The sequence below is a fragment of the Plecotus auritus genome (genome assembly GCF_963455305.1).
Source record: "Plecotus auritus genome assembly, chromosome: 12".
In the NCBI taxonomy this organism is placed as follows: Eukaryota; Metazoa; Chordata; class Mammalia; order Chiroptera; family Vespertilionidae; genus Plecotus; species Plecotus auritus.
In genome coordinates, this window is record NC_137778.1 from 34,989,509 (window position 1) to 35,015,820 (window position 26,312).

The following is a 26,312-nucleotide window of genomic DNA, read 5'->3' on the forward strand; positions in this document are numbered from 1 at the left end:
GAGGGCTGAGCTGTAGGTGAAGAGGGACATGCAAGCAGGGCAAGGCCATAAAAGCCTAAAATATCATGTAAAAAAAATAAGGTTTTATCCTAAAAGCAATGAGGAACCACTGAGGAATCTGCAGTTAATCATCTGCAAGAAGGCAGAGTTGGTCATCGGATGTCTCCATTCCAGAGATCTCCCCAAATACAGAGTCTGTGACTATTCCATTGTAAAAACGTATGTTAAAGAGGAGTTCCTGGAGCAACACTGTATTTTCAGGACAAAAAAGCCCCTCAATCACTTACGCAATAAAGCCTCTGCCCTAGACAACTGCGACGCCCCTGAGTGCAGAGCAAACATCAGGTTTTCGCTGGTTATCATTTAGCCTCTGGCCCACGTGTAGCCTTATTATTTCAACCCGTTTTCCTGAGAGTTGAAGAGAGGCAGGGAATTATGGCCTAATACCAAAATCCTAGTCCTAAAATACCAGTCTTCACACCAAATATAAAGCATATCCTGAGAGGATATCGCACAGAATCTAAAATAAAAATTACAACAAGTGAGGTTTTCCTATAATCATGTGATGACCAACACAACTGTGATGTAGTTATTCTTTCCTAAAAAAACACACAAAACAAAATAGCTAAAACTGTGCCAAGCCTCACCCTTTATCACTGCGGAGGTGGTCTAAATAAAAGAGAGGGGACAGAGAGCGCTTCGTTTCCACAGGTGGACTGGCTAGGACACTCCTGACCTCTGCTGTCTCTGATGCTGTGACAAGACTGAGCGAAAGGAGATGGGGCTCCACCTCTCCTTCCCTGACAGCCCCCAGCCTCACCTCCTCACTGAGGTTTGTGCCCGGGACCAGTCCCTCTTGCTTCTTTGTGGGGATCTCCTTGGCCAGAAGGCTATAGGTGGTGATCACGATGTCATACGTAGAGAGGCTGTGTAGACATAACACAAAGCAAGTGGTAAACGATCCCCCTGTGACACTGACAATAAGAAGCAGAGCTGATCTCGTCATAAAAATTCCTATGGCTGGATGGACAGACAGCAGAATTCATTAATTTATGTCCTACATCAACACACATGATTCTGGAGAGGTAAACTTGACTCATTTGGCTTCCTTCCCTCTTACCTCTGATCATTTCTACAGTCTACTCACTTTAACAAGAACAGCCTCCCTCTTCCCATCCAACGAGTCATAAAGGAGAACCAGCTGGGCTCATATTAACCTTCATAATAATATCTGGCCTGTACAGAACGTTGGGAACTAACATTTGGTAATGACTTGACACAGATGATGCTACAGTCCCAGGGAAGTAAAGAGACTCTCAAAGCAGTTTGCCTTTCATCAAGGATGCTTTCTCCTCTTTGTTCTACAACGGACTTGTAAAAACCCACTGATCTAGCTTTGACATGTGGGTATAATCACGCTGTAAACTTTCAGTTTACCTTGCCTACACTCTTTACATGTAAAGATTCTTAATGAAAGGCACAAATCTTTTCCCAAAGAAGCTTAATAATGTGAACCTGAGAGAATGTCCATAAATACCTTTGATAAAAATGACATGCCTAATTCAGAGAGGCAGCAAGGACTCCAGGTGGCCTTAACATCATACAAAGTATAACTGAGAATGATTCCAATCAGTCAACTAGTACACTCTGAATACCAAACCAGGTATGATCAAAGTGCAAACCAATGAGATGCAATTTATTTCTAAATAAAGGCAGGCCACTCACAGTACTCTCTGCCAGAGAAGCATGCTGGCCTGCTGCTGCTGCCCCAATGCCCTCGTCGGCTGAAGAGACTCTCAGTCACAAGAATTGATGTATAATATAGGGGTCACCAATCTGGCAATTTACCCCTGAAAGACCACTGCCCTGTTCTTTAGGGGATAAAAGATTCACTATGAGAGGTAGGGGAAAGAAGTGGAAATAAATCAGTTCTTAACTAGATCAGTAAATATTCAATTCAGACCCTTATATCACAGGAACAAAAAACCAAATTCTTTAAAACCAAAAGACAAAGACTAGGACTCAATTTAACATCTGAGGAAATATTCCCCTTCCTGATCAATCCTCCTCAGGAATTCACAGTTAGGTCTAATCCTAAATTCTTGCATCTAAAACTTCTTAGACTATTCACATATGAAAAATAGTCATCTATATATATATATATATATATATATATATATATATATATATATATATAAATGTTATCTATGTATATAAAAGGCTAAGTTCATATTAAAAGAGAAAAAAGATCACTTTCTAGAACTTGCAAAGTGTCCCTTCGGGAGTTCAACCGGGAGTTCAATCGCTAGCTATGACATGCAATGACCACCAGGGGGCGTCACGGAACGAAGGCAGGCCCCGGCTGGCAGCCGAGAAGGGAAGCCCTGGCCAACAGCTGGGGAAGGAAGGCCCTGGCCAGCAGCCAAAAGCCCTGATCGGTCCTGATGGCCGGCCAGGCCTAGGGACCCTACCCGTGCACAAATTTCATGCACTGGGCCTCTAGTAAAAATACAATCAGCCTACATCAACTAATCATTAGTAGTGTATCAAAATGCTCTTTAAGACTGGGCTAGTTCCATTCACACTAACAGAAAAAGAATGTGAATTGGAATCAGAAATTCACTATCATGAAATACCTGTGACAGAGCCTCTTCTACCAGGGAGTGCAGCTGCTGCCTGGCTGACAACTCAGGCGTATCAGGCCTGCTCACATGGCAGCTTTTCGCGGAGTGACAAGGATATAGCAAAAGAACACCATTTTCTCTCAAGAGTTATCTCTTAATACAAGTGAGGCTGTTTGGGGATAAGAGTACCTTTGGTCTTGACAATATCATTAGTTCTGATTAAATGAAACCTCAGGGAAAGCAGGCACAGTCAATGAGGCCTCTTGAGCCTAGTGACTTCAATATTTCTGCACTTACACTTTTGCACGCTGATCCCGGTTTGGGCCGTGATAGAGATAGACTCTCAGTTGGTTGTTGCTCACACGTTTCTCCACCTCCTTTTTCCAATGATGGATCAGGGAAGCAGGACAGATGATAAGTGTTCCATGGGAAGTAAACTCAGTGGAGTCTCAAGAGGAGGAAAAAATCAACACCTAGTTACACCCATTAAATAGCCTTTAGCTTCTGAGAGACATTACCTTTCCCTCAACTGGCTTCATTCCTTCAATCAATATTTTTTTAACAACTGCTGCTCTTATTTCTACACATAGGTAATAGCAGAATAGAAAATGGAAGCGATGGCCTTTTAACTCAAAATACTTAATTACTTCTTATTCACCCTTACATAGGTGTCAGACATAGAGACTAAAAAAGGAGAGGAAAGTGGGTAGTACACAACTTCAGTCTAAAAAAAACACAAAAAAACAACCAGTGTACTGTCAGTGGCCAGAAGGTAAAAGCTGGATCATATCCTAACTCCGTGGTCGGCAAACTGCGGCTCACAAGCCACATGTGGCTCGCGAGCCACGGTTTGCCACTCTGTTGACTAATGAGTTTGCCAACCACTGAGATAGGGGCTTAATCACAAGGAACAACAACAGCCTGTAATTATTGGAATCAAGAGTCTAAGTCAGTGGTCGGCAAACTCATTAGTCAACAGAGTGGCAAACCGCGGCTCACGAGCTGCCGCAGTTTGCCGACCACTGTCCTAACTCATCCTGGGCTTTACAGGGGAGTATTATTTTTCTTTCTGAAAAGCATTAACTTAATTATATCTACATTAAAATATAAGTACAAAAACCCCTAAGATGGGCAAACACTACTTTGGAACAAAGTAATAATGTAGTATTTGTACCACTGCCCCTCATTCCGTGTGTGTGTGTTTGTATACATGTGTGCATGTGTGTGTAAGTATAAGTGTGTGCACACCTAAGCTGCTATTCTACACAGGGACACAGGATCCAGCTGCAACAGTGGTCATCAGAGGCTTGAGAGCAGACAGTCACTGATTTTTTTAACTATCTAACCCAGTGGTTGGCAAACTGCAGCTTGCGAGCCACATGCAGCTCTTTGGCCCCTTGAGTGTGGCTCTTCCACAAAATACCACGGCCTGAGCGAGTCTATTTTGAAGAAGTGGCATTAGAAGTTTAAGTTTAAAAAATTTGGCTCTCAAAAGAAATTTTAATCGTTGTACTGTTGATATTTGGCTCTGTTGACTAATGAGTTTGCCGACCACTGATCTAACCAACTGAGAAATGTACTGTGTCCATGGCAACTTACTGTGGTGGTGTCTATAAACAATACACAGGACTTAAAGTACTTATAGTCATTACAGATTAAAAACAGAATGAAACAAGATAGGAACTGTCTAGAATCTGGAAACTTCTGGAACTTCAGAAACATGGAAAACAGCTTCAGCTATGGTGGCTCAAATCTGAGTTTGTGACAGATCCTGCTTCAAAAAATAATACATTAACTAATATGGACCTATCCTGTGGTTATATCCTCAATATTGATAAAAGTAATCATTATGTTTAGACTAAGTCTTCTAGAGCCTTAGCTCTCTCCACAAATTTTTCTAGTTCACAGGTCAAGCTAAGTTTATATTAAAAGAGAAAAAAAAACACTTAAATTAGCATATTCAGCATCAGAAATGATAATGTAGGAAAGTAGTCTAACACTAGATGGCCAAAGGTGTACTTTTGTAGTTTAAAAGTTTCCACTCTCCACAGGCTCAAATGATTGATGTAGGAAATGACAGGCCACGAAGGCACTTGAATACCATCTTTGGAAAGCCAAGTCAAGGTCATGTTTTTGTCCTTCTCTTTGTTTTTCTCTTGATCCTTCTGGGCCAGAATGAGTGCAATCATTGTCAGGGTTTTTCCTAATCCCATATCATCTGCTGGAAAATAAAAATAAAGACAGGAGAGTTAATTACTTAGGGCAAAGAATCAACTCAGCTTCCAGAATAAATATATCCTATGCCTACTTTCCTGGTGCTTCTACATTTCTGGAGTTACAGTTAACTCAAAACAGTCCCCCATCCCCTTAATTTATTCATCAGAGAGAGGCATGAATTAACATTCCTTGAGAACTGTCAATGTGTCAGTAACTGAACTTACCTAATTTACTATTTATACCCTGCAAAATAGTATCCTCATTTCAACTGTTTAAGTAATCACTCTGACATAAGCAGAAGTAAAATGTGACAGCATGAATTCCGGTTCAAATCCTGGCTCTGCTGCTGTACAAAAAAAGAGGAAAAACAGCTATCCACTGAAATCCCTGCTTCCAGGGAAGACTGACCCGTGGCTGGCATCTGGGAACTCAGATTTAAGGAGGGGTCCCACCATTCCCTGAGCTGACAAGAGTGGCTCACTGGCCCTAGCTGGTTTGGCTCAGTGGATAGAGCATTGGCCTGTGAACTGAAGGGTCCTGGGTTCGATTCTGGTCAAGGGCACATGCCCAGGTTGCGGGCTCGATACCCAGGAGGGGGGCATGCAGGAGGCTGCCAATCAATGATTCTAATCATTGATGTTTCTATCTCTCTCTCTCTGAAATCAATAAAAATATATTTTTTTAAAAAGTGGCTCACTGTGCTAACTCTATTTGTACAAACAACATGGTTTATGCTGAATGCCTGCTTTCCCTCTGGAAGCGTGGAACTTATATACATACGAGGCTGAAGCTGCCTATGCGACCAGCCCCAGTAAATACCTTGGGCACCGGGTCTCTAACAAACCCCCCTGGCTGGCAGCACTGCACGTGTTCTCACATCTCACTGCTGGGAGAATTACGTTTGCCTGTGTGACTCCCATGGGAAAGGCCTCAGAAGCTGGCACCTGGACTTCATCCCGTGTGCCTTTTCCCTTTGTTGACTCTGATTTGTATCAAATAAATGTTACTACTATTTTTATTTTATAATACAATATAGCCATGAGTGTGACTATATGCTCTACATCCTCCTAGCAAATCACTGCATCTGGAGGTGGTCTTGGGGACCAACATAGCCACTTACTAGCCACAGTGGACATCTGTCATTTTTTTCTAGAAGCTGAGCACCTTGGAAAATGTAGTCTGACGAGTCCTCGAAGCAGAGCCTGAAAAACCTGCCACCTTGGCTTCCTGCAGCTAAGGCAGTGCCAACATGGCCCGGCTCCACAGATCACCAGTACTCACTCAAGACCCAGATTCAGATATAAGCGACCTGAGAAAAGAGGCTAGAAGGGCTGGGCATGGAAGTGTCTGATCTTGGGGTAACAGTGCCTGATAGAGCGAAACAGCCATGACAGTTTCCACAAGACACAAGCTTACTACTTGGCTTTGACCATTGCTCCTAGAAGTCTGGCTCCAGCCTGGCTCTCCACACCTCCCACCACAGAATAAACCGTCTATGCTAATTAGCCAGAGTCAGTTTCTACTGCTTGCAACCGAGACCTGACTGATTCTATTGCTGAGGGTCCTGAGCATGTTGCTTAGCCATTCTGAACCTGTTTCTCAACTGTAATAGAGGGCAACAACCCCAGAGGCGTTGAGAGGACCAAATGAAATAGTACAACATTATCTTTGTTGGTTCTTTCCATAATACCAGACTTACCCAGAATTCCTCCTTGTGGCTTCTGACTTTCTCGCCACAGTAACCAGGCTAATGCCTGCTTCTGGTGCAGCAGCAAAGGGACCTGACAAAAGTAATCACCAAAAGTCAAGTTTAAATTCCTCATGAGAGGCTATCCTCGATCCTGCCCACAGCGACGCCACATTCTACTCTTTATTTTCTCTTAGTGATTCTCCCAATGGTCTAGATGTCATATAACCTTGAAGTTCTTGACTCCACCATGTCACCTTGGGTACCCGTACATCCTGGACTACCCAGGGCAGTGTGATTTATGCCTATTGTCCAGCATGTCTATCAAGCGCCCCCTCTCTCACCCTCAAGAGAGAGTCCTGGTTTGTCTGCCTAATCAGCCAAAGTCAGTTTCTACTGCTTGCAACCAACCCCTCTGACTGGTCACCCTGCTTTTACCAGCCATTCTGTTGGCTTTTCCTTATTATCTCTTTAACTAGAGGCCCTATGCATGAAATTCGTGCTAGAGTAGGATTTGCAGGCCCAGCTGTCTCAGCCCTCGCAGCCCCGGCTTCATCTGGAAGGTTGTCAGGACATCCGGATGATCGTTCCACTGTTCGGTTGTTCGGTCAATTTGCATATTACACTTTCATTATTATAGATTTCACTTTCCTCTCTGTAGCCAACATCCCAGTCTGCATTGTTAACCATAATTTTCAACAGCCCTTTAACTGGCACCCCTCTCTCTAGTCTTTTCTTACTCCGGTTTATCTTGTACTCAGTGACAAAAATAATCTTCATAAAACACCCTTGCTCAAAATTCTACAGTGACTCCATATCTCTTGAGCCAGTGTGATCTAAGCCCCTTCACCAGGCCAGGCTCCCCAGCACGGGAGTCTTCCCACTCAGTAACATCACCTGCTGCTCCCAGCTCAGGTCCTGATGTCACCCTGTCACCAGTTATTAATACCAATCTCTGTATCTTCCCTCTAACTGGGGTGTCTGGGTTCCATCCTCCCACCTATCTTTAGGCCTGCAGCTTCAAGGCACTGGTAATTACTGACCTAGCGTGACTTTTCCTTTATTTTGAATCCCTTTTGCATTTTGTATACAGTCTATAGTGCTTTACAATGCACATTTTTATCCTTATCTTCAAGTCACTTTCTATTGTTCTATGTATGTTGTGCAGACACTTTCACCCCAACTAGTTCTTTAAGAGCAGCAGTTCCTCTGTATCCTGTGGCACCCACCGAAGGTCATTAGGTAGATCTGCTTCTGCTATAGACATGGAGAGCTGACCCTTGAACAATGCAGATCTGAACTGTGCAGGTCCAATTATATGCAGATTTTAAGTATAAATGGATCCAAAAAAAATAAAATAAAAAAATAAGTATAAATGGATCCATGCAGTTCAAACAGTATTGTGCAAGATCAACTGTATAACTTCATGACCTTAAGAAAAAAAATGGTTTATTTCTCACTGCTAAACAGAAAAGGACAAAATAATGCAAAGGAAGCCACTGAGGCATTATCTGTAGGAAACTCATCAGAGCGGCACTCTGCGGAGCCGTCGCACAGTGGTCACCTCTCCATGGGCACGGGGACACCGCCATAGAACACTCCCCGGCTCACCTTCAACCCAGCAGGGTCCTCTGCCATAGCTGTCTCACCAGGACATGACTCAAGTGATCGGTGCAGCTCATCAATGGCTTCACTTGTGATTTTCCACACGGCATGAAGGCGGTCTTGGTTGGTAGGGCCTGTGTACAGAGAGGTGTTACCTAAAGGTGACATAGCCAGTATCATGTCCTGGTTATGGCTGCAAAAAGAAATTCATTATTTGCCAAATGATGGATTCGTATGGACTAAAAATTCTTTTTCTTTATTTTTAATTTATAGCTGACATACAATATTGGACTAAAACTTTCTGCCTGCAGATTCTCCTAGCCCACAGGCTCCTCTATCCCGGTTCTCTGTTTGTTTGTGGGTGTGTGGTGTGTTTTTTTTTTTTTTTTATCACATAATAAAGGACAAAATAATATAAAGTAAAATGAAAAAATAAGATAACCCGTCATATTTTTGCTAAGTTTTTTCCAGCCTTGAGGAGGTGGCAGAGGAAATTAAACACCATCAGTATTTTGGAAAAAGATCCCTGAGGCTGAGTGCAAAGAAGTTAGCAACAGAAAAGGCCAAGCCAGGCAAGGCTGAGGCAGACAGATACCGCCCTGGAGTGCATGCCAGAGCCTGCACCGAGAAATACTTCGTGCTGATAGCCCACTCCTTCTGGAGAATTCTAGTGCAGTTAGTTAACAAATGCAGGCACCTCAGCTGACTGCAATTTTAGGGATGAAGTATTCAAATAAGAGCTTTCTAGATCAATAAACATTAACCATTTAGATGTTAAAATGCTTTCAAAAGGAAGACTATTTTAATGGAATTATTTCCAAAACCTTAATAATCTAATTTTCCTCTAGGTGACTCAGTCATCGTTATGAGTAGGGATGATGCTGTAACACAGTAACGTTCTCAAAACATTCCTGTACACCCGACTACTTTGCTACTTTCTTTAACAAGCACGCTTTCTCTGTGCTCTTCCAGATGGACCTTAGCTTTCTCAGGCAGAGTATAGACCCCCTTGTGAACTATGCTCTTCAACTTTCTCCCCTATCTCCCTTTTCTCCCCGCTGCTTCCTTCTCTCCCTTTCCCTTTTTCTCTAGCAGTTCTCACTGGAGGGAAATTGGTCACTGCCAGCCAACCTGAGCTCCTGGCTCTTGATCAGCACGGCAACCGATCCTATTATATATCTGAGGCTCTCCTTGAGATCTTCATTCTGCAGTTACTTCTAAATTCATCATTTTCTGGAAAGTTCAGGATGAAAACACTGAGCTACACAGGGTGTTACTGTTCTTGATGGGTCTATTTGCTATCGGTCTTCAGTCATGTCATTCCTCTGCTCTGCTTAACGGACACAGAGGGAATACAAATGTATCTGCTGGTCTACCTACTTCACCATGCTGTGAGTTCAAGTTTCCATTCACACTTACTACTGACTCCTACGTGCTGACCCCTGGCTGACTGATCAAGGTCAGTGAACCAGGCAGACACAGTGTCTGCCCTCACAGAGATCTAAACACAATGTGCAGAGCTCAGCTGAGCATCGCAATCTTTCTCACACAGGCAACTAACAACTCAGGAATGGCTTTGCCTTCGTGTGGGCAGAAAGACATCTACCAGGCAGAATTTTACCTCCTGGGGGTAGCTATTCACAACAGGGCCAGGCCCTTGATCTTACCTCCGTAGCGCTGACTGGACTGTCCAGCAGCTGCCTGGCTGGCAGCCTTCAGCCGAGAACCCAGAGGCTGGAGAACCTGACCCTGCAGCTGTAGGGGTTTGGGTGGCACCAAGTGGGGAGGGGCAGTGGTAGTTTTGGTGACGCCACTCTGTTGTGGTACTTGAGTGCTACTCTTCTCATCTGGGCCTGTTCACAAAACAAGGGAAGAACAGATTCAAGTTCAGAAAAGTAAAGGAATTATATGTGAGGAGAGGGCAAGAGAGCGTGGGATGAGCACCATTCCAATAAGCTAGGGAAAGCTTCCTAGAGTGTGTAGCATTACAGATGCATAAAACTATGGGAGAGGTGAGTCCACAGGAAATAGGAAAGCTTTTATAAATTACACTTGTGATTTAAAAGGAAGCTCAGAAGCAGATAATGAAATGGAAAGGTGAATGAGTCAACATTCTTTAACAAGATGGCTTCTCGTGCCTGGCCGGTGTTGCTCAGTGGCTGATCGCTGACCTGTGAACCAGGAGGTCACAGATTGATTCTCAGTCAGGGCACAAGCCCAAGTTGAGGCTCGATCCCCAGTGGGGGGTAGGGTGTGTGTGTGTATGTGTGTGTGTGTGTGTGTGTGTGTGTGCAGGAGGCAGCCAATCAATGATTCTTTCTCATCATTGATGGTTCTATCCCTTTCTCCCTCTCCCTTCCTCTCTGAAATCAATAAAAATATATACATTTTTAAAAAGATGGCTTCTCAAATGTCTCTTGTAAAGTTCATGCAAACCCGAGTTCTGGGGCACAACCCATTTACCTTGCTCTGGGGCGAGGGCAAGAGCACTGAGTGTTTCCTCCAACTCCTGAATTTGCTTGAGCAGCTTCTGACCTTTGTCTGGAAGAACCTGAATGTTCACTGATGCCAGTGTGCTCTGAAAAACAGGTCCAATAAAATGGATCGCTCCTCTCCAGTTGTTAAAGATAGCGTCAGATTAAAATACCTAAAATGCTAAAACTCTGAAATTATGGTCTTTTAACTTTGCATGTGAAAACCAAAACTTTTTTTAAGCCCAGCTGATTTACCAATCCTGAATATATAAACATAGGAAAAGGCAGAAATGAACACCCACCTATGGAGCTTTGCTCACATTACCATCTTTAACTCATTTGTGGAGTCCCTATCTGCCCAGAGTAAGCAGAGTCCTAACCTTCAAAAGGAAGCACAAGGCAGCACTTACCTTCTTTTGTTTCAGTTGTGTTGTGAGGGACGCACGTTGGGATGCTGGGTCTGAGGGTCCTACCTTCCTGGAAACACCTGAGGCAGGAGACATTTTTCTTTGCACAGTTTGACCAGGGCATTGGAGGTTCTCCTTCTTTCGTGAGTCCGAAGTCGTGTCTAAGAATGAGGGGATCCTTGGCTGAGAGCAAACAAAAATAACATCATCTTCCTCACCACTGCTTGTGTCCGCTTCTCGCCTCTCTCCCAGGGGAGGCCCTGCAGCCGGGGGCGCAGGCTGGGTGGCCAGCCCTTTTGGAGCAGGTGCAGGTGCAGGTGCAGGTGCAGGATGGGCCTCTGCCTGCGCCTGGAAAGGCCCCTGGAGCCGCCTCTCCTGGGTGGCCTGCGTGCTGGGGTCATCCTTGGCCTTTGTTTCTCTAGCCTCCCGGCTCTTGGGCTGCTCCTTGCTGAGGTGTCCTGCTTCCGGGGGCTTGTTTATTGGGTTTTGGCTGCGAACAGTTTGAGGCAAAGGCCTGGTTTTCTTTTCTCTCAGAGTTTCTGATTCTTTTTGGACATAATGACTCTCACCATTCAGGTTCTCCTGAGGAGCCGCAGATGGTTTTCTCAGCTCATTACCATGGCACTGCTTGGATTTCATCTCAGGAAGGTTTCTTTTGTGCATCCCTTCAATTCCATTTGCTTCACACTGAAGCTCTGCTTTCTCCCCTCGTGGCTTCTCCTGACCTGCAGATTTTTCCTTTACCACCCGGCCAGATGAGAGATCTTTCTCCACCCAGCAGTTAGATTCAGGCTTCTGTTCCTTCTTTTGATCCAAGAGTGGGTCTTCCTTTTCCCTTTGCTTCTTACCAGCCATCTTTTCCACATCTTCACCTTTGATGAGCTGTTTCCACAGAGATGGTTCTTGATTCTTGTCAAGTACCTTGAACGGGTTTCTCTGCTGGATGGAAGGATAATGAGAGGGCTCAGATGCATGCTGAGACTTGCTGGTTAAAGAATGCTCTTTGGAATTAGGATCCTACAGGAAAAAGAACATGATCCTATATAATAAAAGGCTAATATGCAAATAGACTGAACAGCGGAACAACCTATCAATATGACACGCACTGACCACCAGGGGGCAGACGCTCAACACAGGAGCTGCCCCCTGGTGGTCAGTGCGCTCCCACAGGGGGCTCACCGCTCAGCCAGAAGCCAGGCTCATGGCTGGTGAGTGCAGCGGTGCTGGCGGGAGCCTCTCCCGCCTCCGCAGCAGCACTAAGGATGTCCACTGCCGGCTTAGGCCCACTCCAGAGCGGGCCTAAGCTGTCAGTTAGACATCCCCCAAGGGCTCCCAGACTGAGAGAGGGCACAGGCTGGGCTGAGGGACCCCCCCGCCAATGCATGAATTTTATACACCAGGCCTCTAGTTTAATATAAGATATTAATGCAAACTTCATTTCTAGAATGCCTTTTTTCCAGAAGAAATGGAAACAGTAAAAGCATTACAATATTTCTGAACATGCCTGGGACTATCCCTGCCTCTAGAAAAGACTCCTGTCAAACTCATGAAGTATTTGTTTCTTAACAGCACTTTCAATGCTTGGCTCCTTCTCTGTCCATGATCACTGCTTTCCAGGCATCCAGGAAATGTGCTAACTAAATCAAAGAGCTTTTCTAATAGCAACAGCCACATGTATTCTTTTCATGAAAAACTATTTGCTCAATATGAACTTTTCCCCAAACCAAATCAAGGTCCTATGCTTACTTGATTTGGAAGGTCTCACTGTAGAGTCTAGAATCATAAGTTCAAGCTATCCCTCCATCAAAACAAGTCTCATCACTTCCCTAGGTCTAGTTTCTCACCTACTGGATATCTGTGGGATCGCTCCTAGTTCTCACATTCTAAGAGCTTATGAATTATAATCAGAAAATACCAATATCAAGGAGATATCAGTGTATAAAAAGATGCTGAAGTTAGTCAAGAAAATCTAATTTTCCCCAAAGTAGGAGAATATTGACTACATTTAAGACCTCCAAAAATATTTAGGTAAGTAAAATAGAAGACAGTTAATTAAATCTTTACTATAACCAAATAGTTCTTTGAATTAAAAGTCACAACAGGGTCTATCTTCCTTAAAGAAAAGAACTGCCTTTCCGAGACAGTATGATGAAGACCAACCAGTTTATGTTGTACTTCAAAGTTTTTTCAGGTGATGCCACAGATTAAACAGTCTGAACAGAGCAGGTCTGAAAACAGGTAAATAACTCCTACCTGCCATGGGATATATCCACACCATTGTTTCTTCTCAGCCTTACTTCTAGTGCATCGGAATAACAATCTAATGTAGTATAAAACACAAATAATCAAGGATGTGAAAATCCATTAAAACACATGTGAAAGCAAATACTGATTCCACTATAAGGAGAATGTAATGTCTGTAGCATATTAATTATTTTCCAGGATACAGGTTATAAAAAACCAGGATGAAGAAACCAGCCAGAGGAAGCCAGACATCTTCAATTCAGTCTCTTTCATCAGAAAGCACAGAAAGCACATCCTCCCTTCTTCCTAAAGTCGTGTCTAAGAATGAGGAAAGGCAGGCTGGGAGGATTCAAATCTCAGCCCTACCATATAATTAGCTCTGAAAATGATGACACCATATTTGACTGGTCCCTGTGGCAGTTTACTTTCCTGTAAAATGGTAAAAAGTAATAATAATCTATAATAATAAAAGCATAATATGCAAATCGACCAAACAGCCATCCAGACGTCCTTATAAACAACCTTCCAGACGAAGCTGGGGCTGCAGCTGCAGGATCACAACTGTGAAGGCCTACTCTTGCACAAATTTCATGCATCAGGCCTCTAGCAAATAAATAAGTACCTACCTCATTTGGTCGCTGTGAAGATAACAGAGTCAGATCAAAGTCTGACCCATATTAAGAACTTAATAAATAACTGCAGTCATTACTCCACTCCTGCAGCCACAGGGGCTTATTCCTATATCCAGACCTCTGCTTACAGCCTGGAACACTCCTGCGTCCTTATCTCTATCCAAATCTTAAAGGTCATTCAAGGCCAAGTTCAATTCTGAATTCCTCCCCTTTCTCAGTAATCTTGATTAGCAATAATCCCTTACTGTAGGTCTTAAAGTCACAGAAGCATCTGGCATTTGAACACATCTAATTTGGCATTTTAATGTGTGCAGATACGACTGCTCAATGACCTTCCTATTTCTAGTTCTTACCCAGTTTTGTCACAGGGCACTTAGGAATATGGGTTCACTGCTTTAACACTAAAACCCAAGCTGAAACAAAAATGGAAATGTAAAAAATGAAACTATAAATATCTTAAGGAAAAAAAAAAAGATGAATATCTTTGTAATCCTAAAATGAAGGCTTTTCTTAGCATGACATAAGACTCTACAGCTGAGAGATAAAGAATTCGGTAATTTCGACTACATAAATTTTAAACTTCCATATAGTAAAAATACTATAAGCAAATTCTAAGACAAAAAGCAAGCTGGGAAAAGTAATTGCTACACATATTACAAAGGGCTGATATCCTTCACATACAAGGGTTACTCCTATTGTACAACACAGAGAATGATACTCTATAATACCTACTAGGTACTGGCTTTATTGATGTGGGTTCTTTAAGGGTTGGTGGGGCCTGAGGTCCTTCTGGCTCATGCCCTAATGCCTCTTTGTCAGCAGTCTAGGTAGTCTTCATTGGGCTAGATAATCTGCATGCCAAATTTACCCAAAAAGTAACCACTCAAGGAATTTTCTAGACATACAAAGATTCAAGTGTTATTAAAAATAAAATATTTTGAGCATCCTACTAAAACCAGTTTCTTAAAAAACTAACTTGTATTATTATTTATAGTCAAAATATTATTTCCACCCATTTTGATCCCATATCCTTGAGAATAAAAAGTAAAAGGGCTGGAGCAGGGAGAGAAAAAAAGAGAACATGAACTCAGAGCTCAATGACAATGTCCCACATTTGTAAATCAAGGTGTGCCACTTTTATGTGGTAAACACGCGTATCAAGGCAAGAGTTCTTCCCTCTGGTTCTACTGAATGACTAGCATAGCTTCCTTCATTGCCCAACAGAGGGCCATGGCTGAAGGACCAGTCAAATGCTGGTGAGTGGTACCATCTGGTGTTTAAATTGGAGAACTGCACACAAATGCAGCTGCACTCCAAGGTGTATATTACTTTGCTGCACCTGTCTCCTATTCAGGTTAAGCTTTACACACAATGGTATTAATTTGGGGTTATAAAGTACCTAAGTCCTTGAAAAGAAAAGCCAGTCTGAGGTCATTCTCCAGAGTACAGGAGTTCTGGGTAAATGTATTATTGTCTGCAAAGGACATCATCATCCATGGGCTGTCTACTTCTGCTTATATTCCCCACCTGTACCACATAGCTGGATACATGATTTTTATTGTGGTTGTATGCTGCAGAACTTTATTTTATTCATCCTAAAACAACCTTTTTAAAGCTCTAGTAAATACCTCCTAGTAATAGTGTTCTGGATTTGGGCTAAAAGAATTACATTTAGCATTTTTTTTTTCTATTTTAAAACAATGATCACCTCTCAGCTTCACCTACCTAGTATGAAGAATATTAATGATAAGTTCTCAAAATTCCCAGTAGCCTACACCTCTCTTCAAAGCTGCACACTCACTCTTTTAGCTGGTTTCACATTACACAACACATGATTAATCCAAAGCTCTCCACGTGATCACATCCCAACCCTTTCTTCCTCTCTTGCTTAATGGTATACTCATCACCCATAAACCCCAACTCAGCAACCATTTATTGAGCACTGACAATAACCCAAACACCAGACTAAGTGCATCACACACAGCCCCACTGTGTCCTCACAACCCAGGAAAGTCGCCCAGGGCTACCATGATCACTATTCCGGATGAGAAAGAAGGGAAGAAGCATGCTTCAATGCCCTACCGGAAAATTCGTCTTATCAATTCTCTTTCAGCAAGTTTTCTGCAGTCTAAGTGTATCCAATTCCACTGCCACTGCCTCAATCCAAGCCCATTTTTCTCGCTAGGTTTGAATATCAGCAATGTAACTTACAACCATGGGAACTTAGATTCCATTCTAATCTCTCTACATTTTCCCTATCTGTCTGTAAAACAGGGGTATTAAAACTTATCACAGCAGAATCTATGACAATAAGAGATCATGAATATGCTATGTAGCTATTATTTCAGTGGTCCCCTAGCCTCCACTATCTTCACTTTCTAATCTATCCTCCATAGTTAGTTCTTTTTTAATGCAAATTGAATCAAAAATTCTTCAGTGGTTTCCTACCACCTAGAACAGTATTTCTGCATGATAGAGCCCCCAGTAGTTTGCAAATGGTTTCATGTACTAGAAGCGTACCAGCCCCACTATATCAGAGAAAACAATCGAAACGTGAAATTTTTAAAAATTCCATTTACAACCACATCAAAAACCATAAAATTGAGGACTAAAATTAGCAAAAAGGGTACAGAACTCCATAATGAAAACTATTCAACAATACTAAAAAGAAATTTTAAAGTCATAAATAAATAGACCATGCTCATGGATTGGAAAATCAATATTATTGTCAGTTCTCCCGCAAATGATCCATATAGATTCAGTGTAATCCCAACAGTGCTTCCTGAGGAAATTTTAAAAGTTGATTTTATGTTGTATATGGAAATGCAAAGGACCCAGAATAGCCAGTCTTGAAAAATAAAGTTAGAAGACACACACTACCTTATCTGGTTGTGTAAGGATAGGATAAGACAGCAGTGGAACAGATTAGTAAGTCCAGAAATAGCCCACAAATGGTCACCTAATTTTTAAAAAAATATATTTAAAAATATATTTTTATTGATTTCAGAGAGGAAGGGAGAGGGAGAAAGAGATAGAAACATCAATGATGAGGGAGAATCATTGATTGGCTGCCTCGTGCACACCCCCTCCTGGGGATCAAGCCCACAACCGAGCATGCCCCTGACTGGAATAGAACCCAGGACCCTTTAGTCCGCAGGCTGATGCTCTATCCTCTGAGCCAAACCAGCTAGGGCTCAACTGATTTTTTAATAAGCATTTCCATGGAGAAAAGAATGTCTTCAAAAAACAGCGCAGAAACAATTGCATAGCATTCATTTGATATTACATTGAAAAATAAATAAACTTTTACTCCTATCGCATAAGATACCCAAAATTAATTTGAGGTCAACCATAGAGTAAACAAACAAATAAACAAAGCCAAAAGCAAAACTATAAAACTTCTACAAGAAACCATTGGAGAAATTTATGATGTTGGGTAGGCAAAGATTTCTTACAGAGAAGACAAAAAGCACAAGCCATTAAAATGTAATAAACTGAACTTTATAAAAATGAAAAAGTTCTGCTTTTCAAAACAGTTAAGAAAATGAAAATCACAAACAGAATATTCAGATTGTGTACAACTGCCAAAGGACTTGTATAGAGAATATATAAAGAACTCCAACTCAATAATAAAAGACAGCACAATATTTAAAAGACAAAAATCTCCAGTTTGGTTCAGTGGATAGAACATCGGCCTGCGGACTTAAAGGTCCCAGGTCATACTGTATAATTCCATTAATGTAATATATTTTTTAAAATATATTTTATTGATTTTTTACAGAGAGGAAGGGAGAGGGATAGAGAGCTAGAAACATCGATGAGAGAGAAACATCGATCAGCTGCCTCCTGAACACCCCCTACTGGGGATGTGCTTGCAACCAAGGTACATGCCCTTGACCGGAATCGAACCTGGGACCCTTGAGTCCGCAAGCCGACGCTCTATCCACTGAGCCAAACCGGTTAGGGCTAATGTAATATTTTTTAAATGGAGATCAGATTCATGGCCGCCAGGAGTGAGGGGGGAGTAGGAGTGAAGTGGGTATGGTTATACAAGGGCAACAGGAAGGTTCCTGTGGTGATCGAACTGTTCAATATTTTGACTGTTGTGGTGAATACACAAAACTACACATGAAAAAACTGTATAGAACTAAATGTGTGTGTGTGTGTGTGTGTGTGTGTATGTATACATATATATAATAAAGAGCTAATATACAATTGGTCATCACACCCTCACACCATCACACAGTAACAGCTCAGACACTCTACACTGGGGAGAGAGGAATGGGGACCAGCCAGGCACAAATGAGCTCGAGAGAGAGGAATGGGGACCAGCCAGGCTGCGGCCCAGGAGAGGGACAAGCCGCACGCCCCGCAGTCCCGGGTGCCAGCAGCTGGGGCTGCAGCCCGGGAGAGGGACAAGCCACCTGCCCCGTGATCCTGGGCGGCTACAGCTGCAGCCCAGGCAAAGCCGCTTGCCCACGGTCCCCTGTGGCTGCGGCCGGCCCGGGTGAAGCTAGCCCAGGTCCTGGGTGCCTGCAGCCAGCCAGAGGGAGGGAAGCCTGAACCTGGGTGCCTGCAGCCAGCCGGAGGAGGGAATCCTGGGTCCTGGGTGCGGGGCAGGCAGAGGCGGTTAGGGGAGATCAGGCCAGCAGGGGAGCAATTAGGGGTGATAAGGCAGGCAGGCAGAGGTGGTTAGGGGCGATCAGGCAGGCAGAAATGGTTGGGGGCGATCAGGCAGAGGGGTTAGGGGCGATCAGGCAGGCAGGCAGGCGAGCAATTAGGAGCCAGCGGTCCCAGATTGCAAAAGGCAGTCGGACATCACCCAAGGGGTCCCGGATTGGAGAGGGTGCAGGCCGGATTGAGGGAGTCCCCCCCACACCTCCCTCCCACTCCTGTTCACAAATTTCGTGCACCGGGCCTCTAGTGTACACACACACACACACACACTAGAGGCCCGGTGCACGAAATTCGTGCACAGGAGGGGCATGTCCCTCAGCCCAGCCTGCACCCTCTCCAATCTGGGATCCCTCTCACAATCCAGGACTGCTGGCTCCCAACTGCTTGCCTGCCTGCCTGCCTTCCTGATTGCCCCTAACTGCTTCTGCCTGCCAGCCTGATCACCCCCTAACCACTCCCCTGCCAGCCTGATTGATGCCTAACTGCTCCCCTGCCAGCCTGATTGCCCCTAACTGCCCTCCCCTGCAGGCCTGTTCCCCCCCCAACTGCCCTTCCCTGCAGGCCTGGGTCCCCCTCAACTGCCCTTCCCTGCAGGCCCAGTCACCCCCAACTTCCCTCCTCTGCCAGCCTGGTCACCCCTAACTGCCCTCCCCTGCAGGCTTGATCGCCCCCAACTGCCCTCCCTTGCAGGCCTGGTCCCTCCCAACTTCCCTCCCCTGCTGGTCATCTTGTGGTAGCCATCTTGTGTCCACATGGGGGCAGCCATCTTTGACCACATGGGGGCAGCCATCTTGTGTGTTGGAATGATGATCAATTTGCATATTACTCTTTTATTAGATAGGATATACACACACATATACACAAATTAGTATAAGTAAAACTATCTTTACAAATAAGATCAATGAATTGTATCAATATCAATATTCTAGCTGTGATATTATACTAAATTTTGCAAAATGTTACCATTAGGTAAAGTCTACAGGGATCTCTCTGTATTGATATAACTGCAAGTGAATCTACAATTATATAAAAATTTCAATTTAAAAAATGGCCAAAATATTTAAACAGATAGTTCATCAAAGATACACAGATGGCAAATGAGCACATGAAACAAACTGTAGAATTCATAAAATAGAATTCAACTCAGCAATAATAATGAATGAATTACTGATACACAAAACCAGATGGAGAATTTCACAGATACTGCTACATAAAAGTCAAACAAAAAAATGTATATATTATGAATCAAAATAGTGGTTGCCTATGGTGGATGAGGAGATTAACTAGAAGCGGGTCCAATAGCACTTAATTAGGCAATAGAAACATTCTATATTTTGACTGGGGTCTTGGTCATAAGGATGGGTGTACTAGTATACTTCTCCCAAAACTCAACCAGTTGAAGACTTAAGATCTGTGCATCTTATTGCATGTATAGCTCAATTAAGAAAAACAGTAAAACAGGCAGTATTCAGGTATGTAAAAATTATGAAGATGGCCCTTGAATGCCTCTATTTGGGGGAGAGGGGGTTGGGGGAAATCAATCTAGAATATATAAATTCCAAACTGCACAGAATATCATATAAAGACCATCACACCTGGCCCCTGCCTTCCTGGCCAGCCTTATCTTCTGAAGTCTCTACTCAAACACGTGCTAAACTATTACTGAACCAAATGCATGTAATTCTGTTACTTCGTGCCTCTGTACCCTAATGTAGAATATTAATCAGTTAAATATGACCCCTCTCTTGCTCCTTGTGAATTCCTACTTATCTTTCAATTCTCATAAGAAATATCATCTAACATCTAAATAGACTTTCCTGCACTTCTGAGTTCCCATAAAAAGGGCAACTAACATTCACAGAGTACTTAACATATGTTAGACATTTTTACACATTTCCTCATTCTATTACCAGAATGAGAAAGTTGACAAGTTAATGACCGTTGATGGGCTGGTGTTACTGGCTACATGAGAGCTGAATGGGGACAAAGGTGGAGCAGTTTAATCCTGAAATTTTGCTCAGCAGTGAGGGAGTGACAGCTCAGACGATATTCAATACATGTAAAAATACTGCTGTGTTCTTGTTTTTTTTAAATAACGAGTATTAAAGAATCCTAGGAAAACATACCTGGCTCTAACTCTTCCAGGCTAGGAAAAAAAAAAAGAAAATGTACTTTAGATGTTCCTTTTGGACACTTACCTATATTCTTTCGTGCCCTGGGGTGGCAGTAAGCCCTGAAGATCTACCTCAAATCCCTCGTGCAATAAACAATGAGAAACAGGAAGGCTAGAGGGGAAAAAAATTGAAATTTTGTTTTAGAAGGCAAAGAACAGAAGCAAACATCCCACAATTAAATCCAAACTGTAAGAGTCCAGGCATGACCTCCACTGTTTGTAAATCCCAGACATTTCATGTGTACATGCACTCCTCTGGGGAAAGCGGCCACAGCTTTCCTCTTTCCCACCCCCCAAATAATGCGTGACAATATCTCTTTCCTGATGACTCAAAAGTTTAAAAATATACTGTGGTACATGACCTTTACATTATAAGACCACAGGATGCATGAAGTATCGAAGACTGGCTGGGAATTTTCCCCAGGTTCTTCCATCCTCCTTTTTCCTTTCATAACCTGTTTTCTGTCACAGTGTTGTTCATATATCTACTGCAGCAACACACCCTAATTTGTTCATGGTTGGCCATAAACTTAAATCCTATCCTCCAACTTCTTCTTATGAGAAAATTTGACATTTGAGAGTAAATTGGTTTACGTACTTTCCTCTCCTATGACCTGCAACACTTTTTATTTTGCTTATATTCTGGTTACCAGACATATTCCAAATAGATCAAATTATTGTCTTCAAGTCAAATGTTATTGTACTAGAGGCCCGATGCATGAAATTTGTGCAAGAGTAGGCCTTCCTGCCGAAACCGGTTTGGCTCAGTGGATAGAGCGTCAGCCTGCGGACTGAAAGGTCCCAGGTTCGATTCCGGTCAAGGGCATGTACCTTGGTTGCGGGCACATCCCCAGTGGGGGTTGTGCAGGAGGCAGCTGATCGATGTTTCTCTCTCATCGATGTTTCTAACTCTCTGTCCCTCTCCCTTCCTCTCTGTAAAATATCAATAAAATATATTTAAAAAAAAAAAAAAGAGTAGGCCTTCCTTCCCCCAGCTGCAGGCACTGGCTTCCCTCTGGCACCCAGGCCCCAGGCTTCCCTCACAACCCCGGCTTCCTCTAGAACAGCCGTGGTCAAACTACGGCCTGCAGGCCGGATCCGGCTGTTCTATCCGGTTCTCTTGCTCTCCCCTCCGCTCCTTTACTTTGAATTTATATTAGTTCACACAAACACTCCATCCATGCTTTTGTTCCGGCCCTCCGGTCCAGTTTAAGAACTCATTGTGGCCCTCGAGTCAAAAGTTTGCCCACCCCTGCTCTAGAAGGTTGTCCGGAAGGATGTCTAGTCTAATTAGCATATTATGCTTTTATTACTATAGAAGATTAGTTTGTATAGCAGTACGTTTGTATAAATGGCACTCTATTTAAGGGTATGTTCTTTTTAATGTAAAACCAAGTCTTATGCTACCATTAATGCTTAATTCCTACTAATATGAACATGCTTTCATGTTTCATGAAACTTGAGCTAGATACAGAACCTAAGAAGCTCAGTATAGAAACTAGAAATAAATAGCAAACCCTAACATAATATGCTGCTGATAGCTTATTTTTGGTTGGTTCCTTCTATCTCAAGATTTGACAGTTTTACTCAAAATCATTTTGTATTTAATTAAAGTGGATTCCAGTAATTTCTTTCAATTAAAAACCTTAGTATAGGGCTACCAGTAAAAGAATATTATCTCGGAAAATATTACATGCTGGAAAAATACTTTATTTTCTAGTTTATATCCATTGTGTGCTTTACATGGTATAGAGAAAAGTTATTTTTCTTTATCAAGTCCAGTAGAGAGAAGGGAAAAATGTTTAATGATGTGATCGTTTTCAAGTCTTCTAGAGACTGTGGACAGCTGGCACTACAAAACATGAACACTCTGAGAAAAGTATTAACTTTTCTCACTTTAAAAAAGATACTTAATATTGCTGGGTCTCAGCTTTCCATTTTGTAAAACTGGAGTGAGTGCTGAAATCAGATATCTGATTTTCTTTCAGCATTAACCCCTGAAGTAACTCGTTTCTTTGGATTATCATTATCACCACTTAAATGCAGAGAATCCTGTTTTTAGATGGGGCCATCGGGGTGTTTTAACCTCAAACACTTAAAAACCAGTTCAGCCTAAAACTAATTCAAAACAAGCCCCAACTCCTTCCTACTATGCCTGTAGGTCCTCAGTTAAATGGGGCGGAGGAGGGGAATGTCCAAGTTGCCTAGGCCCGACACATAAATAGAAACCCAGAGCTGGAAAGGACCAGAAGGATTAGATGTAGCCTATCCCCCATTATACAGCTCTTGGTGACCCAGAGAGGGTAAGCAACCAGGCTCGGGTCACACAGCAAGCAGGAGCGGAGCGTCTCCCCAACACGCCCTGCGGTCCTGGGATTACCAACTACTTCAAGGGCCCTGGCTCCGCAGACCAGGGGCCCCACCGCTCCTACACCCTCTGACGCCGGGCGCCGAGAGCCGGCGGCTCCTCCCGGGAGGCCCCGCGAGGTCACAGGGAGTGGGGACCTACTCGGTGGCCTGCACAAAGTTGCAAGCATCCGCCCGGCACACGTAGAAGCTCTTCCCTTTATTCGGGCCATCGCGAACGCCGGTTTTCAGAAAGCAGGAAGTCCCTGAGGAGAGAAGGTCGACAACAATTACGCCATGACAGATGGACCGACCCCGGGGGGCCCTAGGACCCTGGCCCCTCACCATGCTCTGGACACCTAACTAATTCCATCCGGTTCTTTTGGGCCTCTCCCACGAAGTCCCGCTCCAACACCTGCTTCCGCTTTTCAGTCGGTCCTCCAGAACCAATCATCAGTCTTAATCCCCCCCATAATTCACCGCCGTGGCATTAACCCCACCCTCTAGCTAGTCCCAGCCAATCATACTGGAGATTCACTCACCTCCAACCAATCATAGCTACACTAAGACTTGGCGCGCGCAGAAATCAAATCTGAGGCTGAGGCGTGAGGGCGGGGCATTTGACTGGGGGGCGTGGCTGAGGCTGGAGGGTGGTTTAGACTGGAGGTCGGTGGGGTTTGCTTGGCAGGAACTCGGAGAGCTTACGGGCTGGACTGAGACCCGGGCGACTCGGGTTTCCATCTAAGACCCTCTCGGAGGCGGCCCTACAGGAAACGGGTTTACAAACTGCAGGGAGGAGCGCTGCAAAGAAGGCTCGCTCCTCCCGATGGCCGAGAACGCCGCGATCTTCCCAGATCTCCCCGGGCCAGGGCCTGGCGCTCGTGGGCGCTCTGTCGCTGTGCTCGGTCACGTTCACTGGGGAGGACAGGGCTGGAGGAGCGGCCACCGCAGCAGGAGCCGCAGAACTTGTGGTGCTGAAGCGGCGGGGGCAAGATGGGGTGCGGGTGAGAGGTGATTGGGGGCGTCCTTTAAAGCTGCGTGGTGAACTGACAGGTCTGCCCCAGGACAGGCATAAAGGACCCCACAACAGTCTTAAATTTATGTAGCGCTTAAGACCCGACAGAGTGCCTACAAACGCATGTCTCTCTACAACCTGGAGAGATGGGCAGCATTTTATGGAGGACCCCCGAGACTCATAGGGGTTAAAGCGACTCCCCCAAGGTCATAGAATCAGCAAATTACGGGCAGGTGCCCAGGGGACCGCGCAGCTGCCTCGTGTGTGTACAGGATGTTCTCTAGACGCTGGTAGTGTAGGGGCGAAGGGGAGCTTGACTGTACATTTTGTCAAACTTTTTTCTACTAGTATGCTCTGATAATATTAAAAATCGAGGGTGAAATTAAATGAAAGGGGCCTGTATTTGAAATCGCAATCCAAGTTATCCATTAAAAAGTGAGGAATAGCCCTAGCCAGTTTGGCTCAGTGGATAGAGCCTTTGCCTGCTGAATGAAGAATCCCAGATTTGATTCCTGTCAACCGTCAAGGGCACATGCTGGGGTTGCGGGCTTCATCCCAGTTGGGGGTGTGCAGGAGGCATCCGATAGATGTTTCTCTCATCATTGATGTTTCTGTCTCTCCCTCTCCCTTCCTCTCTGAAACCAATAAAAAAAACCTATACTAATAAAAGGGTAATATGCTAATTAGAGCAGACGACCTTCCAGACATCCTTTGGGACAAAGCGCAGGGGCTGCGAAGGGCCCAGGCTCAGGCCAGCAGTGGCAGCAGCAGCGGGGTAATGGGGGTGGTGGTTTCCCCTGATCCACCAGGTCACCTCCCACAGAGGGAGGCCAGGCTGCGGCTTAGGCAAAAACAAATAAATAAATAGAGGCATTTTCATCATCCCCAGATTATAATTCTTGCACTGAGACATTTGTAGGTAAATACATTTAAGAGGCAGTTAGGGGCAATCAGGCAGGCAGGCGAGTGGTGAGGAGCCAGCGGTCCCAGATTGGAGAGGGTGCAGGCCGGGTTGAGGGACACTCCCCCATGCACTGGGCTATATATATATATATATATATATATATATATATATATATTTGAATGGAGGAATAGAAATCGGACTTATTGCAATAGAGATGGTTTCGTATTACAGCTATTGAGGGCCATATGGCCAGACATATGGTATGGCATGTGCTGCTGTATTTAGTGGGGACAGCAGGACAGAAAAGCTGCAATGTCTAGGAAGCCTGGGCTATCTGATAAATGTAAATGTCACAGGGGTCTGGAAGAGGGAAGGCAAACCTGAGGTATCATTTATTAATTAAACAAGTACATATTAAATAGCTTTTTGTGTGTCCGGTGTGGACTAGGCACTTGAGAAATATAGAATTTATTTATTCACACACACAACGTTTCTAACAACTAAACACGAAAGGCTTACTCAATATTTGGTAGAGACTGAACACTTAAATAATAATATAAAATAGTATTTAAATGTGAAGATGAGTGGAATTAGCAGTAAACTCTGTAGGGCTGGATAAAGATGTTCCTGGAACCAAAGTGGTGTTAGTTTGTATATAACTACCCCTCTGAAATGCCTATAGATAAATTTAAAGACAAAGCAAAAACAAATAAATAAATAGAGGCATTTTCATCATCCCCAGATTATAATTCTTGCACTGAGACATTTGTAGGTAAATACATTTAATAGAAGCTGTATTGGGAGAAGCAGACCATAAACACTGGATTTGCAGGAAGAGGGGCATAGTAATTTAATCAGTTTTTGAATAATATCCTTTTGAAACAAGACAAAATCGGGGCCTCTTTAAATATCCCATTCAGGAAGAAGCTCTTCCTTTGTAAATATCCCAGCCAATATATCACAGGTCCAAATCCATGAAAGTGTGCACAGCCAGATCACAGAAAGGGGGAATATTTCTTTCATAAATATGTGATATGCTAGACATCTGTAATAACATCAACAATAAAAATAAAGGAAAAAAATGTTTAGGCTCTGGACAGTTTATCCTACCTAATCATATTCATAAGAGTGAAAAAAACAAGTTTGTCACTGGGTGAAGGGTGGCCATAATATCAGCATAAACTACAATGAATTGTACAATATACACTTTTCAATATATACATGTACAGTAGGGTATGTGCATTAACTGACTCTTTATTCACATTTTTAAGTTATGTCCTTAAATAGCTTGCAGACCTGTGGAGAAA

The 26,312-nt window shown here is 43.5% G+C and overlaps 1 protein-coding gene across 2 annotated transcripts in view; it reads right to left on the reverse strand.

The window, feature by feature from the left end:
* The window catches only part of TTF2 (transcription termination factor 2), a 36,817-nt gene extending 13,282 nt beyond the window's left edge, over positions 1 to 23,535 (reverse strand). Inside the window, exons 1-12 of one of the 2 annotated variants that reach the window (XM_080648324.1) lie at positions 23,432 to 23,535; positions 23,250 to 23,352; positions 20,766 to 20,852; positions 13,268 to 13,334; positions 11,018 to 12,031; positions 10,597 to 10,711; positions 9,801 to 9,986; positions 8,140 to 8,267; positions 6,541 to 6,622; positions 4,726 to 4,845; positions 2,922 to 3,072; positions 821 to 926 (exon numbers count right to left, since the gene is read on the reverse strand). In XM_080648324.1, the coding sequence (XP_080504450.1) occupies positions 821 to 926; positions 2,922 to 3,072; positions 4,726 to 4,845; positions 6,541 to 6,622; positions 8,140 to 8,267; positions 9,801 to 9,986; positions 10,597 to 10,711; positions 11,018 to 12,031; positions 13,268 to 13,334; positions 20,766 to 20,852; positions 23,250 to 23,352; positions 23,432 to 23,459 (2,187 nt within the window). In that variant the 5' untranslated portion in view covers positions 23,460 to 23,535. The remainder of the gene's footprint in view (positions 1 to 820; positions 927 to 2,921; positions 3,073 to 4,725; positions 4,846 to 6,540; positions 6,623 to 8,139; positions 8,268 to 9,800; positions 9,987 to 10,596; positions 10,712 to 11,017; positions 12,032 to 13,267; positions 13,335 to 20,765; positions 20,853 to 23,249; positions 23,353 to 23,431) is intronic. The other variant, XM_080648325.1, reaches the window with a different exon arrangement.
* Between the last annotated feature and the right edge of the window lie 2,777 nt (positions 23,536 to 26,312).